At 34.6% G+C, this 17,745-nt stretch overlaps 3 protein-coding genes across 3 annotated transcripts; all 3 read left to right on the top strand.

Annotated features, from left to right (window-relative positions):
• The first annotated feature begins 877 nt into the window (after nt 1-877).
• Nucleotides 878-2,487, top strand: LOC107005391 (protein TOO MANY MOUTHS). Its single transcript, XM_015203976.2, has one exon. It carries the CDS (start codon nt 910-912, stop codon nt 2,371-2,373), a length of 1,464 nt encoding a protein of 487 aa, XP_015059462.1. The 5' UTR covers nt 878-909; the 3' UTR covers nt 2,374-2,487.
• Nucleotides 2,488-4,089: 1,602 nt separating this feature from the next.
• On the top strand, nt 4,090-8,735 carry LOC107005705. Its single transcript, XM_015204347.2, has 5 exons — nt 4,090-4,257; nt 5,064-5,181; nt 6,278-6,498; nt 6,806-6,979; nt 8,177-8,735. The coding sequence occupies exons 1-5, from the start codon at nt 4,090-4,092 to the stop codon at nt 8,258-8,260; spliced, it is 765 nt and encodes a 254-aa protein (XP_015059833.1). The 3' UTR covers nt 8,261-8,735.
• Nucleotides 8,736-11,641: 2,906 nt separating this feature from the next.
• LOC107007643 (signal recognition particle 54 kDa protein 2) lies at nt 11,642-17,745 on the top strand. The gene is made up of 9 exons (XM_015206336.2): nt 11,642-11,872; nt 12,912-13,011; nt 13,214-13,367; nt 14,142-14,292; nt 14,366-14,514; nt 15,250-15,350; nt 15,485-15,642; nt 16,875-16,989; nt 17,072-17,745. The coding sequence occupies exons 1-9, from the start codon at nt 11,642-11,644 to the stop codon at nt 17,410-17,412; spliced, it is 1,500 nt and encodes a 499-aa protein (XP_015061822.1). The 3' UTR covers nt 17,413-17,745.

The raw sequence follows: 17,745 nt of genomic DNA, 5'->3' as shown, positions 1-17,745 counted from the left end.
ATGAAATCGCGTAAAAAATTACAAATCGACAATTCATAATGAAAATGATCATAATTTAAAAGTACTAAATCATGTTAAAATAAGTTTAATAAGTATTAGTTAAATGGCTAAATATTAAAGGAAATAAAAATTAGATTACGTATTTAAATTATCTAACCAATGTAAAATCAAAGAATAAATATTCTATATTATTGTTATTCTTAGGTTAAATTATTTTTCTCTTTTGATTAGTATTAATTTGATTTTGATTTAAGTTTTATTATAATTACCAATATCTGTAGAATATAAGTTTTATGGAAACATCCAAAATTCTAAGTTTTAAACTTAAAATAATATATTAAAAGATTAAAAACTATGAAAAAGTATAAGAAATATTTAAAAATTATATCAAAGTAAATATTTTTATGTATAAAATAAAATTTTAAAATGATTTTATAATATCAGATTGATTTTTTTTTAGTTAAAATCAAATCAATCCAAATATAATCGTATTTTTTCAACACTAAATTAAATCAATCCAACCACTAATCGAATTCTTTTTTCTTAATTTGACTCAATTTTTTATTCGATTTTATACATCCTTACCACGCGTCATTTTGAGTTGAGAGTTTCGGCCCAAAATCTGATTCTTTAATTGAGCCCAAGCAAGCCTACTTGTATGTGGGCCTAATTTAACTGAGGCTCAAACCCCGTGATAGTAATAAATGTTCATTAACAACATAAACTCATGCATTTATTTCATCTCCTCCTCATACTCGTGAATACATTATTATCCTACTTTAATTTATGCACCCACCAATTTTCATTCACTTGTCACACTCCCCAACCTGGTCATTGTCATAAATATTTGTATTATAAAACAGCCCCTAAAAATACAACCAAGTTTGTCACTTCATTCATATTCCAAAAATGGCCCTTTTTCTCTCAATACAAATACCTCTACTACTACTATCTTTTTTCTTCTTTCCTCTAGGGTTGTCATTCACCGTTATAATGTCGGATTCCGGTGCACCTTCTGCTCTAGTCGATGCTCCACAAACCGGCTTCTCGATGAATAACAATCGTGCACGAACCGATCCTCGTGAGCAAGAAGCCGTTTACGACATTATGAGGGCTACGGGGAACGATTGGGCCACCGATATCCCTGATGTTTGTCGTGGTCGATGGCATGGTATTGAGTGCATGCCGGATAATGACAATGTGTACCATGTTGTCTCACTTTCCTTCGGTGCATTGTCCGATGACACAGCGTTTCCTACGTGTGACTCGACTCATTCCTTCATTTCACCTTCAGTTAGGAAACTTCCACACCTTCGAATTTTGTTCTTCTATCGTTGCTTTAGTAACAATCCTCAGCCCATTCCAGGATTTTTAGCCCAATTAGGGCCCACTTTGCAAACACTAGTTTTAAGGGAAAATGGGTTCACAGGGCCCATTCCTAATGAATTGGGTAACCTAACCCGTTTGAGAGTTCTAGATCTTCACAAGAACAATCTTAATGGTTCAATACCCATCTCTCTGGGTCGGATCACCGGTTTGAGGTCATTAGATTTGAGCGACAACAAACTAACCGGTTCTATTCCGAGTTTAACTTTCCCTCAGTTAAATATCTTGGACCTCAACCAAAATCACCTTACGAGTTCAATTCCATCCACACTCATGAGCTGTCATTCGCTTATAAAGCTTGACCTAAGCCGTAACCGCCTCTCTGGTTCAATACCTGACTCGATCCACAACTTAAACAATCTCATCCTTTTGGATTTAAGCTACAATAGTCTAACAAGCCCATTCCCAGTGTCGCTCAAGAAACTGAATTCTCTACAAACCTTAGTCCTGAATGGAAATCCAATGGACTCAGCTACTCTACCGGATAACACATTCGATGGTTTCAACAACTTAATGATTTTAGGGTTATCAAACATGAATCTTCAAGGTCCAATACCAAATTCACTAGGCCGATTACCTAAGCTACGAGTCCTTCATCTCGATGGGAACAAGTTAAATAGCTCGATCCCATCGAGTTTTGGTAATTTAAATAACATAAGTGAGCTTAGGCTAAATAATAACATGTTGAGTGGTCCTATTCCATTTAAAAGAGACATGGTTTGGAGAATGAGAAGGAAAATGAAGCTTTCAAACAATGATGGGCTTTGTTACAATAAAGAAAATGGGCTTGGAGATGATTTAGAGACATTGTTGGATTCAGGGATTGGACATTGTGGGGACTCTAAAACAGTGCCAATAAAAACAGTACAACACATTTCAACACTCAACAGAGCAAGTTTTGTAAGATCAAATAGCAACAAATTATTATCGTCTCTTGGATGCTTCCTTTGGACAGCTTTAGTTTTTGTTGTAGTTTGTTTGTTGTGAGTAGTTGTTTAGAGATTTTGGTACAGTTCTTTTTTTTCCCTTTCTGTTTTTAAATGTAACAAAGCTTAATAGTATTAAGGCATATATAATACATAAATGTACCTTTTAATTTGATTTTATTTCACATTTATAAATTCTAACTTTGGATGTGCACGAGACACAAATAGACACTTTAACTTGTATAGAGTTGAACAAGTACACACATAAGTCACAATACACATAGGACACCACGTAAGACGAAAATTTTCATTTGCTATCTATATGTTCAACTTTATTTAAATTAGTGTATACTTATGTATATCTAACGTAAGAGGATATAAATGTAAGTTAAAGTCAAGTTAAAGAGTATATTTATATTTTATGTGTAGTATTAAATAGGAGTATGACTACTCTAATTCTTCAGATTTTTTGAGCAACAACTTGAATGACAACTGTAAAGATTTGTTCCAAGTCTTGGAATTTAATTTTAACGACATTACTAATGAAGTTGACACTACAAAACTAGTTGGAATCAAAAATTTTTAATTACAAAGAGAATGTAACCTCTCATTTCCAATTATTTTCTAGGTTTAATCCCATCCCAAACGAAGGAGTTAGTACTCCATTTTTTCTTATATTCTTTTATTATTACAATTTAGAAGTAGTTTTCGTTTGGATTGGCTTAAAAAATAATAGCTTTTGAGTTAAAAATAAAAAATAAGGGGAGATTTATTTTTGATTTCTGACTTATTTTAAGTTATTTTTCACCTTGTCAAACACTTAAAAACTTATTTTAAGTCATTTTAAACTTATTTTTGATATTTGTCAAACAGAAGTAATAGATTTAATTGATTTTTAAGTCAATCCAAACGGGCTCGTAATCATCCATCAGTGGATTGGATTCCTCTATATCTTTCTTGACAACATTTACATATTTTTGAAAAGGCATAATACATAAATATATCCTTTAACTTAAACTCATTTTTCATTTATGTCCATCAATTTTGAGTGTGTACAAATAGACAATTAAATTTGTATAAAGTTGAACAAATAGACACACGAGTCCTACCTGTCACAATACATATAGGATACTACGTAGCACACAAATTTCCATGTAGGGTGCCAGGTAGAACATTTGTTTCTATTTGTTTAATTTTATACAAGTTTAAGTGTCTATTTAGGCATACTCAAAGTTGGAGGACATAGATGTGAAACGAGACCAAGTTAAAGGAATATTTATGTATAATGTCATGCATAAATGTGTTATTTAACTTAGTCTCATTTCACATTTATGCCCTTCGACTTTCAACATGTATAAGTAGACACTTAAATTCGTATAAACTTGAATAAATAGATACATGAATTCTAGCTGACATAATACAAGTAGGACACCATGTAAGATAAAAAATTATATATAACTGTCATGAAGGATATGTGTATATATTTGTTTAACTTTCTATAAATTTAAATATTTATTTGTACAAACCCAAAATTAAAAAAACATAAATATTATTTGAAATAAGTTTAATACATATTTACGTATCATTTTTGAAAATCCCTTTTGCCAACGTTCACCGCTTTGAACAGTCCACAAAATCCTTGTTATATAAATGGACTCACCTCCTCCAGGCGGCGTACCGCTCAAGAAAAGCTTCAAATCCCCTAAACCTACCGCCCTACTCCTTAAATCTCCGATCAAACAATCAATCTCTCAATCACTGTAAGGGAGATTAATCAATGGCTGCAATTATTTGCCGCAAGAGATCCTTCTTCGAAGATTTACAATCACCATCGTCGATTTCAGCATCATCTCCGGTTTCAAAGAAGCTTCGTTCTTCTTGCTACAGCACCTCTTCAATTCTTTTCGATCAGCTGAGAGCTTTATTTCCAGATATTCATACTCAGGTATTGTTCTTTTCCTTCATATCTATTTATAAATTTCACTTGGTCCGTCATGGTTCTAGTAACTGGAGATTCAATTGTTGACGTAGTAGCTGTAGAATATGCTAATATATAGCCATCTAGTTTAGCAAAATTGGGTTATTCGTATGTATGACTATGGGTCTGTTCAAAAGCCAGATTTCTAATTTGTGATTTTTGGCTAATTTTTGTTATTTTGGCTTTAAAGTAAGTGTTTATAAGCATAAAAATAAATTTTACCCAAATACTTCAAAACTGCTTAAGAACATCTAAAATAAAAGTCAATCCAAATGGGCACTAGTTAGATAGTATGTATTAGTATGTAGAACTATGTATATTAGTATTAAGTATACACTATGTAACTGAAGGGAAGGGAGCCTTGGAGTAGCTTGTAAAGTTGTCTCCATGTGACCAGGAGGTTACAAGTTCAAGCTTTGGAAATAGCTCTCTTGCATTTTTGCAAAGTAAGGATGCGTGCAATAGGCCCTTGTGGTCGGGTCCTTACTCTGCGCATAGAGGGAGCTTTAATGCACCGCGCTACCCTAAGAAAAAGATATCCTCTTTTTGTTGCGTATGCAGTTTTAACCTGCTTTTCCTATGAATTTTAAATGCTTTTGAATCTTCAAAAAGGTTCCTGCATGAGAAATAGTAAGAATAACGAATTTTCCATTCTTATAACATACAAGTATAGAGATTTATTTGATTACTTAGTCTGTTAAACACCTTGTGGTGTATTTTCAATTTTGTCTAACGAGTCACCAAATAATTGTTTCGCTTTCATGACTGTTCAGCTACTTGAGAAAGCATTGGAAGAATCTGGCAATGACCTGGATGCTGCTATTAGGAGTCTGCATGAGCTACGCATCGAATATTTAGATGGAAAGTCGGATACAGAAGAGATCGAAAATGGTACTTGTAATCACATAATCCCTTCATCAGGTTGCTGGTGAAGTGATGTTCAAAAGATTTGTTTTTTTTATAGTTACTAGGTGCAACACAAGTGTATATGTGTGTGCATATATATATTTTTAAGTAGCATATAAGTGCAAAATTGGTCTGCGAGAAGTATAATTTATCGTCAATGACAGAAATATATGTGCCATTATTAAGGAACGAAAAGATGTATATCCAGTTGGTGAATATATCAGTGGCATGTAGGACTGTTTGCTGTCATACTTATTAAGGATCTCAAATTGCCCACCCGGACCCCGCAAAGAAGACACTACTTAAAGGTTTTTTGGAAGGATGTGGTGGTGCTCATCCAGTTGGTCAACAACAGATACTGAATCTTGTAATTGGAAATTATCATTTGTTACTGATAAGTTCACGAGTTGGAGGTGTCAAATTTGGTCCATAAAAGTGCAACCCATCAAAAACGTAATACGGCTGGTTGTGATATGATGCCAATCCAAATTGACCAAATCAACATTAGGGCGGGTTGGAGTGTAACATGTATAGTAATTCCGGCCTGCTTTAACCCCTAAATTTGACCCGACCCATTTATTTGACACCTTGGAGTTTTCAGTTTTAGCTCGTAAAATTTTAACCTGTCCAACCTCGAACTTGAGCTTGGTAGTTTTGGTTATGTCCCGTTTATCAACTCACCTTGACCTAATCAGACGTGGGGCGGCATGTTTATTGACTCAACTTGTTTTAATTTGTCCAAGGTTGACGCTATCCACCACTTGACACCTTTTAATCTGAAGGTCATTTGCATGTGTATGAAAACTGTCCATTCACGTGCATACAATCTTTGTATACATCTACATATTAAAGTTAACTAGTGTTTGTCTGTCTTTGGTGCATAGCTATCTAACTTACCACTACTCAAATTTACAGTTAGGAAGTTGAAATCTTACATTTGTGTTTCTCTTGGTGGGATTTGGGGGGGGTGGGGGTGGGGAGGGCATGTTGTAGTATCATTATGTTAATCCTTGATTAATCAGGAAGGTGATTTCCAAATATTTTCAATTGAAAGATTCTTATTTTCATAAAAAATCAACAGGTATGAAGCCTACCACTGGGCCGGCTGCTCAGTCAGAAGATCCTTCAGCTGAAAACAATTTTCCTGCCAATGGTGTAGAATGGGTGGATTGTTTTGTGCAGGAAATGATGACTGCTACAAGCATAGATGATGCCAGGGCTCGAGCTACTAGACTGTTGGAGAGCTTAGAGAAATGCATTAGCTCACGTGCAGGTGCTGAGGCAGCTCAAAATTTTCACAAGGTTGGTACTGTTAATGCATGTTTTCCATTTAATCCATGAGTTCTAGGTGTCTAGGAAATGAATTTCTTGCCAAGGATTAGGGTCAGGAAAACACGATCACAGTTTTTTGGGTATAACTATTATATCTTAGGTAAGAGAATAGTTAGTAATGTTCTCTATACATTCCAAGACTCGTTTACCTGATTTTATCAGCAACAATGCAAGGTTGTGGTGCTTCAGCTCGTGAGAATTGCCACAATTTGACCTGCTGGTTTATTTACTTCCATTTATTTGTTCCTGTGGGTGTTGACTATTCATCAATTAGCAGGAAAATATAATGTTGAAAGCGCAAATAGAAATGCTTCGTAAAGATGATGCCATTCTCAAGAGGGCAGTGGTCATTCAACATGAACGTCAGAAAGAGTATGATGAAAGGAGCCAGGAAGTGCAGCAATTAAAGCAACTGATTGCTCAGGGTAAAGAGCAATTAAGAACTCTTGAGGTGAATGTTCTACCTTCATAAATTCCTCATTTTAGCCATGACTTGCGACGAATTGCAATGAACTTTATATTGTCACCATACTTTGAGATTCTTTGCCTATCTGCTTCACCAATGGAAGGCCTGATTACTCTTCTTGGTCTATCTGCTTATCCAAATCCTTTTTGGTAATATTCATGTTAAAATTAGTAGTTGATTAAACTATATACATGTGCACTCTAGAATTGTTTTCTTAAGCAGACCTTTCTAGGATAAACGGGTACGTATTGAATTATCAAAGGAAATGTATAGCTAAATTAAGTTTATCAGTGTGACATTCCTTGGATCAATAAGGGAAGCAGTCCTTTCAATGTGACATGGAGAGATTAACAGTAATTGGAAGGAAGAGAATGTTGCTGAAATTTGTTGCACTGAGAAAAGAGCGTCGATACCCTTGCCAACAACAACAGCATACCAAGTGAAATCTCTCAAGTGGTGTTTGGGGAGGGTAGAGTATACACTAGAGAGAATTTTCCGAAAGACCCTCGGCTCAAGTGCAACTTTGGTACCCTTGCCTAATTCTGTAAGAACGAGTACAAACGTTAGCATGATTGCTATTAATATTGGAAACTTAACCTCCATAATGTTAACAAAAAAGAACCTAAGTAAATTCAGGCGTCGCATCGATGCTATTAAAGCTGGAAATGTAACTTCCAATATGGGCATATGGCTAACAACAAATAACCTAACAACTGATAGAGGGATAAACCTCTTAATTACCTGAGTATATTTTCAGAATAATCAAAATTAATATCAAACGCCTTTAAGAGAAGGGATGAAAAGCTACATAGATGTTATCACTAACTATTTTAGGATTTAGGTCTAGTAGATCAATGAAATGTCTTTCTGTAGTTTTTACTCAACACTGGACAGAAAATGAAAGATATCAAGGATTAAGTTCAGAAATGTTAAGAGAAGATATCTTAATACCCGTTTGCTCGACTTTTTATCATCTGATAATACTATTTTGCTATTGTTTCATGGCAACTTTTATGTCTTCACATCATACTGTCTGTAATCTTCGTTCTACTAGAAAAATGTTTCAGATTGACGATTATGCAACGTTGATGTAAAAAAAGAAGGTACATTTTAGTTTTAGGGAATTAAAGAAGATATAAGTTTCTCCACTCTTGATTTTCTGATTTCATTGTCTTTTCACAGATGAACAATTATGCTTTAAAAACACAGTTGCGGCAAGCTCAGCAAAGCAACTGTCTTCTTGGATTCAAATCAGATGTGTTCTAATGTGCCGAATGTTGAAAGAAAGAGATGGAGCATTCCTTCTGGCACTTGTTAACCTTGATATCAGATGTTTTACTGAACGTATTATCGTATCTGTTGTCAGATCTGAGAGTTGTACTTACGGTTTCTAGGGCATGCCAACTTGTACCGATGATTCCAATGACGCTGCACACCGGGGACATCATCCAAAATTCCAATATGAAGGTCTAAAATCGTCAAGCTGAATGTTGATGTTCATATTATAATCTTGTTTCCTTTGGGTATGAATTTTTCGCTGCCTTCAATATATATATATATATATATATATATTCAAAAATCAATGAAGTTCTTCTATTAATAGGCAAAAGGTATTTGTTGTGCATTTTTGTGTAATGAAGGTTTTGATGCTAACCAGCTTCTAACATGATACTCCATACCTCTGTTAGCTGAGTGATGTTGAATTTTGATGGTAATTAACTATACTTCATTTTAATTTCTGTATTTTTGTGCTAACAACTACTATCACCAGTATTTGTGTATCAAATGTATCTATTGCATATACACCACAAACGTCTATTAATTCTCCTTGAAGCGTTTGTATGAATGTTGAACGAAAGTTAACAAGTTATGATAATGCGATGCAAAATAAAACAATTATTGTAATGTGACCTTTTGTTTAATTATAGTAAGTTGATGATAACGAAAGTAAAGACACAAATTTAACGTGGTTCGATACAAATTTAACGTAGTTGGGTTGGCGTCATCTAATCCACAAGCATAGAGGAGCAATTTCACTATATCAATATAAGAGTATAAAATTTATTGATATAGGAGTATAAAATTTGTTGATAAATTAATACATATTTATTAAAGCGATAAATACAAAATTTAAACACAATACAACTAATTTAAGAATTTATATGCATAATTTGAAGAAACATGTTTCATGGAATCCTAACAAACATGTATGATGATGGATGAAGAACACTTGAGCATATTTGTTTGATTTTCATTTTTGTAAATGAAAATTCATCTTTCCATTTTGGATGTTCAGAATAAACATTGCAGCAGTAATATTTGAGAATCTCATTTCAAACGAGAAGATTTGAATATTTTATGCATTGAATTTAACTCAATTATCACATTTAAAAAGATCACATTGTGAGATTTACTCTATTTCAGTTTAGTTTATATTTATATTTTTAGTCATATTCATCGGGAAAATATAGTCGATACACATTATAGCAAACTCAATTTATAATTACAAATCCTCAATAATAAAATTGTGTCTAAAGAAGCCTAAATAATAATAAAAACGTACTTCCGTCCAACAATAGTTGGCCACTATACTAAAACTCTAACAATACTTGTCCAGTTTAGAAAATCAAGAGATAATTTATCGTTTGTGTCTATCATACCCTTGCTATTAAATACTATTTATCATCTAACACATTTCTCAAAACATTAAATTTAATATAGTCAAATAATAAAATAATACTTCTTGCAGTCCAAAATGAATGATAGAAATTTGAGTGACTGTAAATCATTTCATTAACCGTAAAATAAATAGCTTATAATTAAATTGTTAATATAAAAATAATTCTTTTTGAGACTTGACTAAAAAAAAAGAAGGCAAAAGTATTCATTACCCCCCTGTACTTGAAGCTTTTTATTCAGTGTACACCTAAACTTTATTTTGTTTCAATTACCCCCCTGAACTTGCTTATTCATCGAACACGTACCCCTTTATGTCCACTCACTACGATCGTGTCCACACGCGCACGACACCCAGATAAATATTTTTGTCACCTAGTTAAATATTTTGCCACCTAGATAAATATTGTCACCTAGATAATACCAACCTTCACAATTCACAAATCAAACTCTCTCTTAGCAGGTGAAAATCCATGAAGGTATTCACCAAAAACTGAATCTTTCAATGAAATTCTCGATATTCTCGGTCGTATGAGACGTTTGATGAACTCAACCAAGTGCTTGACGAAATGTCTAAGAGAGGAAATTTGGTTAATGAAAAAACTTATGGTATTTGATTAAGAGATATGCTGCAGCTCATAGAGTTGAAGATGCAAAAGAGTTTTTCTATAAGAGGAAAAATTTTGATTTGGAACTTGATGGATTGTGTTTCAAGAAGAGGATTCCCGAAGCCCTTGAGAAAAATCTGAAATTTGAAAATGGAGAAGAGATAAAGAAGAATAAAATGAAAAACATAAAAGATTATTTGGATCATTGTTCTAATGTATCTCAGCCTTTCTGCTGGAACCAGCAACTGGGCAGAAGCAAAGGCCATGCTTTTTGGCCTTAAATGGTGCATTGAATAGCTAGAGAATAGAGAGAGAAAAATTCTTAAAATAAGCCAAATATTAAAGAAAAAATAGATTTTTTACGTATATTACCGTTGTAACTTTTTGATGTGGCAAAAAATCGCTGTCTCACGCGCTTTGTAGAGTTTAATTTCAGTTTCTATGCCAGGTGGACAGAAAAGGTGTACGTGTTCGATGAATAAGCAAGTTCAGGGGGGTAATTGAAACAAAATAAAGTTTAGGTGTACACTGAATAAAAAGCTTCAAGTACAGGGGGGTAATGAATACTTTTGCCAATTACAAAAGACTAAATGATAATACTAGAACAGACGATTATAAATTACCAGACAAAACAGAATTAATAAATAAAATCCAAGGAAAAACAATTTTTAGCAAATTTGATTGTAAGTCAGGATATTGGCAGATAAAAATGCATCCAGATAGTATAGAATGGACAGCTTTTACCTGTCCTGAAGGACATTTTGAATGGTTAGTTATGTCATTTAGATTAAAAACAGCACCTCCAATTTTCCAAAGAAAAATGGATCAAATATTTGGAGAATATAAAAAATTTGTTTTAGTATATGTAGATGNAAAAGAAAACAAGTCACATAATACTATTACTCTTATTATTTATGTTAATTTAAGTGATTTGGTAAGTCAATAGTAGACAATTATTATTAGACAGGGAGAGTAATACATAAAAGTAATTTTTAATTTAGCCTCAACCCGTCATACGTAAACTTTAATACACATAATTAAATAAGTAAACACGGATATTTTGAATGAGATTATACACAATTAACATCATATAGGACTACAAATTATTACTACTATAGAACACCATATAGAATCATTTATTGGATACTTCAATTATATATTATACATAATATATACAGTGAAACTCATATTGAGAGCCGGGTTTTATTTTTCAGTTCCAAACCTCTCCATCCTCACCAATATTCATCATTTGGGGAATTGTTGATTCAAAACCCTAAAATTATCTCATAATTCTTATTCTTAGCCCTAATTATCGATCATCATCGTCCAATTCTTGATTCAATAATCGATTTGTTAATTCAATATGGTGTTAGCAGAATTAGGGGGGAGCATATCGCGTGCTCTCCAGCAGATGAGCAATGCGACAATTATTGATGAGAAAGTTCTGAACGAATGCCTCAATGAAATCACTCGTGCTCTTCTTCAAGCTGATGTTCAGTTTAAGCTTGTTCGTGATATGACCACTAATATTAAGAAAATTGTCAATCTTGACGATCTTGCTGCTGGACATAACAAGCGTAGGATCATCCAACAGGTTCGTTCGTTCGTTTACTTTTTAGTTGGAACCCGTTGTTGAATGAAGTAATTTGCTTATTTTGGATACATTTTTCTAGCTGAAAATTGAAACATGGCTTAGTAATTATATATACTGAATTGTTCGTCTTACATGCTGCCAGTTCCTCTCACGTTTGAATGATATACAAGTTAGACTTAGAACTTTGATGGCAGAAATGTTGCAAGTATGGAGTGAAACAACTACCATTCAACTTGGAAGTAGAACAAATACTCAAAGCTAATAAGTACAGTATAAAGAATTAACTTAAAGAGTTAAAATTATAAAGATAGATCCTCATTCACCTAGTGACCTTGTCTTTCTTTGTGCAATAGCCAATGCAAATTTCCGAAAAATTCTTGCAAGTTAAGATGCTCCGTTATAATATCTTCCTCAGTAATATCATGGACCAACTTAGCAACACATTCATAGAATCTGTTTCAGACTTTTGAATTTAGTAAGACATTCTCAGCTGCACATTGATATAAATTTTAAGGTTTATAGGTTCAAACTTTATAAGTATCAATCTTGAACACATTGTATTCTTAAAGTTATAGGTTTATGTATACTATTTATTGCAATTTCAGTGTATGTTTACTCATAAATTTATGCTCTGCAAAAGTATTGGGTTCCGATGAATCTAGTAGTTTAAAGCTTCATCCTCCCCTGCTTATTTAGTATGTGATACACTTTCAGATGTAACCCCAAACATTACTTCAAACAAAACTTACTGTAGATTTATATAAGTTTAAGGTGCTATCGTGTGACAATCTTCAAGACTAGGTAAAGAAATCTCATGTTTATTCTATTGAAGAAAAGAAAAAGGAGAATAACATCTGAAGAAGACATAAGAGAAGAGAAAGGGATAAAAGGCTGAAGAAGAAAATAGTCACAGCAGCTTGAACTCGAAGAAGAAAGAATGGGGCAAAAAAAGAACTGCCAGCAAATACACACTCACTTGCTTTTTACAACTCTCTCACATTCTTTTATTGACCTAAGATAAAAAATTTCTCATGTATAGGCGGTTTTTAATGAGCTCTGCAAAATATTGGATCCTGGGAAGCCTTCTTTTACACCGAAAAAAGGGAAACCCAGTATTGTCATGTTTGTTGGTTTGCAAGGTGAGTTGATACAACTTTGTACTCTTGATTTATATCATATGATACCTTAACAATTTGGTGACTACCACTTAACTAAGTCACTTTCAAAGTGGCTATAGGAATTTGAGTGAGGACATATGTCTAATGCCCTTCCATTTTTCTCATTCATCTTTTTCACAATTTAAAATTGATACCCTTATTTGTTTATAATTCATTATTATAGGGTCTGGAAAGACAACAACATGTACAAAGTATGCATATTACCACCAGAAAAAAGGTTGGAAACCAGCTTTAGTGTGTGCTGATACATTTAGAGCTGGTGCTTTCGATCAATTGAAGCAGAATGCCACAAAAGCAAAGATACCCTTTTATGGGAGGTTCTCCTCTTCTCAATCTATTAGTGTTACCTTCTCTATGCATTCTAAGAAGCTTGAGAGGCTATAATCTGTTGATCATGAATGTTCTACATCGTACTTTCTGAAGATATTCTACATACTGTCTAGTAAATTGATAAACAATGTCATAGGCATAGGGATCACATATTTTAAAGTTGATTTAGATAAGGAGTTGGAGGACAAAGTGAGCTGCATTTTTTCTTTGCGAAGACTTGTCAAAGAGATTACTTATTATGGGAAATACTTATTCTAAGTAGGATTGTATATACCTATTCCTATTCTAACACTTGTATTAAAAAGAAAAAACTTTCAAAGTGATTAAAGTCAATAGTTGTCAGCTGACTGGCAATCAGTATGCAATGTGTAAAGAAAATGAAATATTTCATTCTAATTTGGCTTAGGGTTGCATATATGTTTTGATTCAATTTTTATTTTCAATTATGGACAGAAGTCCTTAAGCTACTTGTTTTTTTTGTTTGTTTCTCTGGAGTATCTTAAAGCTAGTTTGCTCAAGAGCTCTCACCAGTGATATCCCTCTCTCTCTCTTGAAATGGAAATGGACATTTCCTTGAACTCCTTTTTCCTAATTGCTTCAACCCTCATGAAAAAGAAAAAGAACATCCTCATTTATTTCTGAATGGATTGAGTAGTCTGCTCTTAGTAATCAACCATTTAGGTTGTGTTGAACTACGTTTCTTTTCTAAGTAAAACTATAGGTAATGTTGTATTTTGATTTAATGTATGTTTCTGCAACAGCTACACGGAGTCAGACCCTGTGAAAATAGCAGTTGATGGTGTTGAAACATTTAAGAAGGAAAATTGTGATCTAATAATTGTTGATACAAGTGGACGCCACAAACAAGAAGCTGCTCTTTTTGAAGAGATGCGACAAGTTGCTGAAGCAACGGTATGTTTTACTATGCTCCAGGTGGATGGTTAGCTTGAATAAGAAATGCTAATCTTTCTATTTGGTTTCCCAGAAACCAGATCTTGTGATTTTTGTTATGGATAGCAGTATTGGTCAAGCTGCCTTTGATCAAGCTCAAGCATTTAAGCAAAGTGTTGCAGTTGGAGCTGTAATTGTTACTAAGATGGATGGTCATGCAAAAGGAGGTGGTGCCCTCAGTGCGTAAGTTTCCTTGCTGCTATCGTAGCACTTCTTTTTATAACCGTGGTGTCCTGGCCAACATGCATGCACCTCGACTAATTCCATGGGATGGCTTCCACCTCCCTCTAGCAACCTGTTGATGTAGCATTTATAAAGTATGCCTTCTATTGATAATGAGCACTCTTGTGCAACTAAACTAAAATATGCCTTCGAGCACGTCTAGGCAACTTCAAGGATTAAAATATTTGCCATGTCAGTTGCAGTCATTTAGTTTCATTTGTTCTTTTGTTAGGTAACATCTCTTCTAATAACCTCTTTCAGTTACATAATCGCTCATCTGAGCTATAGAACATGTTCCTGTTGTAAATTATTATCTTTTGTCTACCCCATAAAAAAGACTATTCCTCTTTTTCTGACAAGTTTGATTTGTTGATCCATACATGATTTGTATGGGAAAAAAATGAGATGCTGGTTAAGGGTTGAAATTTGAAGCTTTCGAATTGGTTCCTACAGCACTAAAGCCACAACTTCTACTGTTTTCCATCTAAGATATATACATTTTTTCTTAAGCCTTGATTAACCCACAAATTTTACTGCCCTGTTCTGATTTATCCGTCTTTTGCTTACAAGTACTTCTTTTTCGTATTTTGAATTTTTAAAGTGGAATTAGTTTCACCAAATAGTTTTTCACAATGAAATTTATAACCTAATTTTGGGAGTGAACAAGCGATATTTATATGATACTCTTCTATGCAGAGTTGCTGCAACAAAAAGTCCCGTCATTTTTATTGGAACTGGTGAACACATGGACGAGTTTGAAGTTTTTGATGTTAAGCCATTTGTCAGCCGTCTTTTAGGTTTGCATCCCTCTGCTTGCATACATTTTCATCTCTCTACTGCTATTTGAATTTTTAACCCTGAACCATCTCTGCTTATTTGAGGTACTAGATATTGCTGATGTCTATTGTCTTATTGTGTCGCTCTCCACCAGGCATGGGTGATTGGTCTGGGTTCATGGACAAGATACATGAGGTTGTCCCGATGGATCAACAGCCTGAACTTCTTCAGAAGCTATCGGAAGGACATTTTACCTTGAGGATTATGTATGAGCAATTTCAGAACATACTTAAAATGGGCCCCATTGGCCAGGTTTGCTACTTGCTTGCTTTAAATTTTCTATATCCTGAAAACTCTATTTTTTCGGTAGTTTTTGCTTTTTGGTGTCAACATCCTTAACATTTGGGTTGGAAAAGTTTCATCAGTATCCGATTCATTTGGCGCTTATGCCATTACTTATATTACGTTTATAATTCTTGTTGTATATATCTCTTGGGTTTGTTAGCTATTTTATTCTGCTCATTCTGATACCAACAAGAACATACCCCAGTGTAATCACACAATTAGGGTTCAGGGAGGGTAGGACGTGCACAGATCACCTCTGCCTTTGTGGGTAGGAAGACTGAAGCAACAGACAGCAATACACTAGAGGATAAGAAACTACACGACTACTAAATATTACTACTAATAAGGAGGAGAGGAGAGAAGAGAAAGTTAGACTCCTGCCACTCCCACATAAAGTGCGACTACACTCACCTATCTACTAATCTCTTACCCTAATCATCAACCTTCATACCTTCTAGGGTCGTGCCCTCAGTAAGCTGAAGTTGTGGCATGTTCTGTCTAAGCGCCCCAGTTCTTCGGCATACCCTTCTCTCTCCTAACTCCTGCTGCAACCAACCTCTCGCACCTCCTTGCTAGCACATATGCGCACCTCCTTTTCACATGCCCGAAACATCTTAGCCTCGCTTTCGTGATCTTGTCTGCCGTAGAAGCCACTTTCACCTTGCTCTGCATTACTTAATTCCTAATGATCTCTCCTAGCGTGCCCACACATTCATCTTAGCATCCTCATCTCTACGACATTCATCTTCTGGATGTGGGTGTTCTTGACTAGCCAACACTCTGCCCATGCTACAATGTTGGTCTAACCATAACTCTATAGAGCTTACCTTTAAGCCTTGATGAGACATTCTTATCACACGGTACCCTGGATTTGAGCCTCCATTTCATCCAACCCACTTTAATATGATGTTTGACGTCATCGTCAATTTTTCCGTCTCCTTGGATTATGAATGTGAGATACTTGAAGGTTCCTCTCTTGGGTATGATTTGTGCATAAACCATAAATATTGATAACTTAGAGCAAGCTCATGATCATTTGCTAGTTCCTTGAATACAATTGGAAGGGATATGTCAATCCTAAATATTTAAATATTTTGCTCAACCACTCTTTCCCATCTTTGGCTCTCTCTCTCCCCCTCATTCATAGCTGCATGCTTCATTATCATCTTACCTGTTGCTGATGTTTCTATGTGGTGTAGGTTTTTTCCATGCTTCCAGGATTCAGTGCAGAGTTGATGCCAAAAGGACGTGAAAATGAAAGCCAGGCAAAAATTAAACGATACATGACAATGATGGACTCAATGACTAATGAAGGCAAGTGATCTAATTCCGTATTTTTCATGCATTAATTTGTTTTTAGTTTGATGTTCGATTTCAAGTTCCAATACAATTGCAGAATTGGATAGTTCCAATCCTAAGCTTATGACCGACTCCCGAATTATGCGGATAGCCAGGGGTTCCGGCCGCCAAGTGCACGAGGTAATGGATATGATGGAGGAATACAAACGACTGGCTAAGATATGGAGTAAGATGAAGGGACTTAAGATTCCAAAGAAGGGAGAGATGAGCGCCTTGTCTCGAAACATGAATGCACAACACATGAGCAAAGTCTTGCCTCCCCAGATGTTGAAACAAATAGGCGGTATGGGTGGTTTGCAGAACTTGATGAAGCAAATGGGTTCTGCCAAGGACATGATGGGTGGTATGGGTGGTATGTTTGGTGGTGGAGACAAGTAAACATGAAAGCACAGTTAACAGTTAAAACTCAAAGCTGGCAAATCTTTTTTCTTTTTTTTTGTTAACTGGGAACATCTTAACCCCAGAGTTTCCTCTTTCTCCTTGTATTAGTGGTCATAGATTTTGAAATTTTAGGAAGCAGATAATGTCAAATTGTCAATAGAAGGATTTGCTATGATTCATGTATGCTTGATGATTTTCTTTGTTGTAATTTTGTAGCAGGATGTTTCATAAGTACAAATTGTTGAGTGTATAGCATTGTAACTGTCAATCTTTTCTCTCTACCATCAATCGAAACCGATTGAACGGAAAAAAAAGTTATTGGTTTATCGA

The sequence above is a fragment of the Solanum pennellii genome, chromosome 12 (genome assembly GCF_001406875.1).
Source record: "Solanum pennellii chromosome 12, SPENNV200".
Taxonomy (NCBI): Eukaryota; Viridiplantae; Streptophyta; class Magnoliopsida; order Solanales; family Solanaceae; genus Solanum; species Solanum pennellii.
This window is presented reverse-complemented; position numbering and strand designations above follow the sequence as displayed.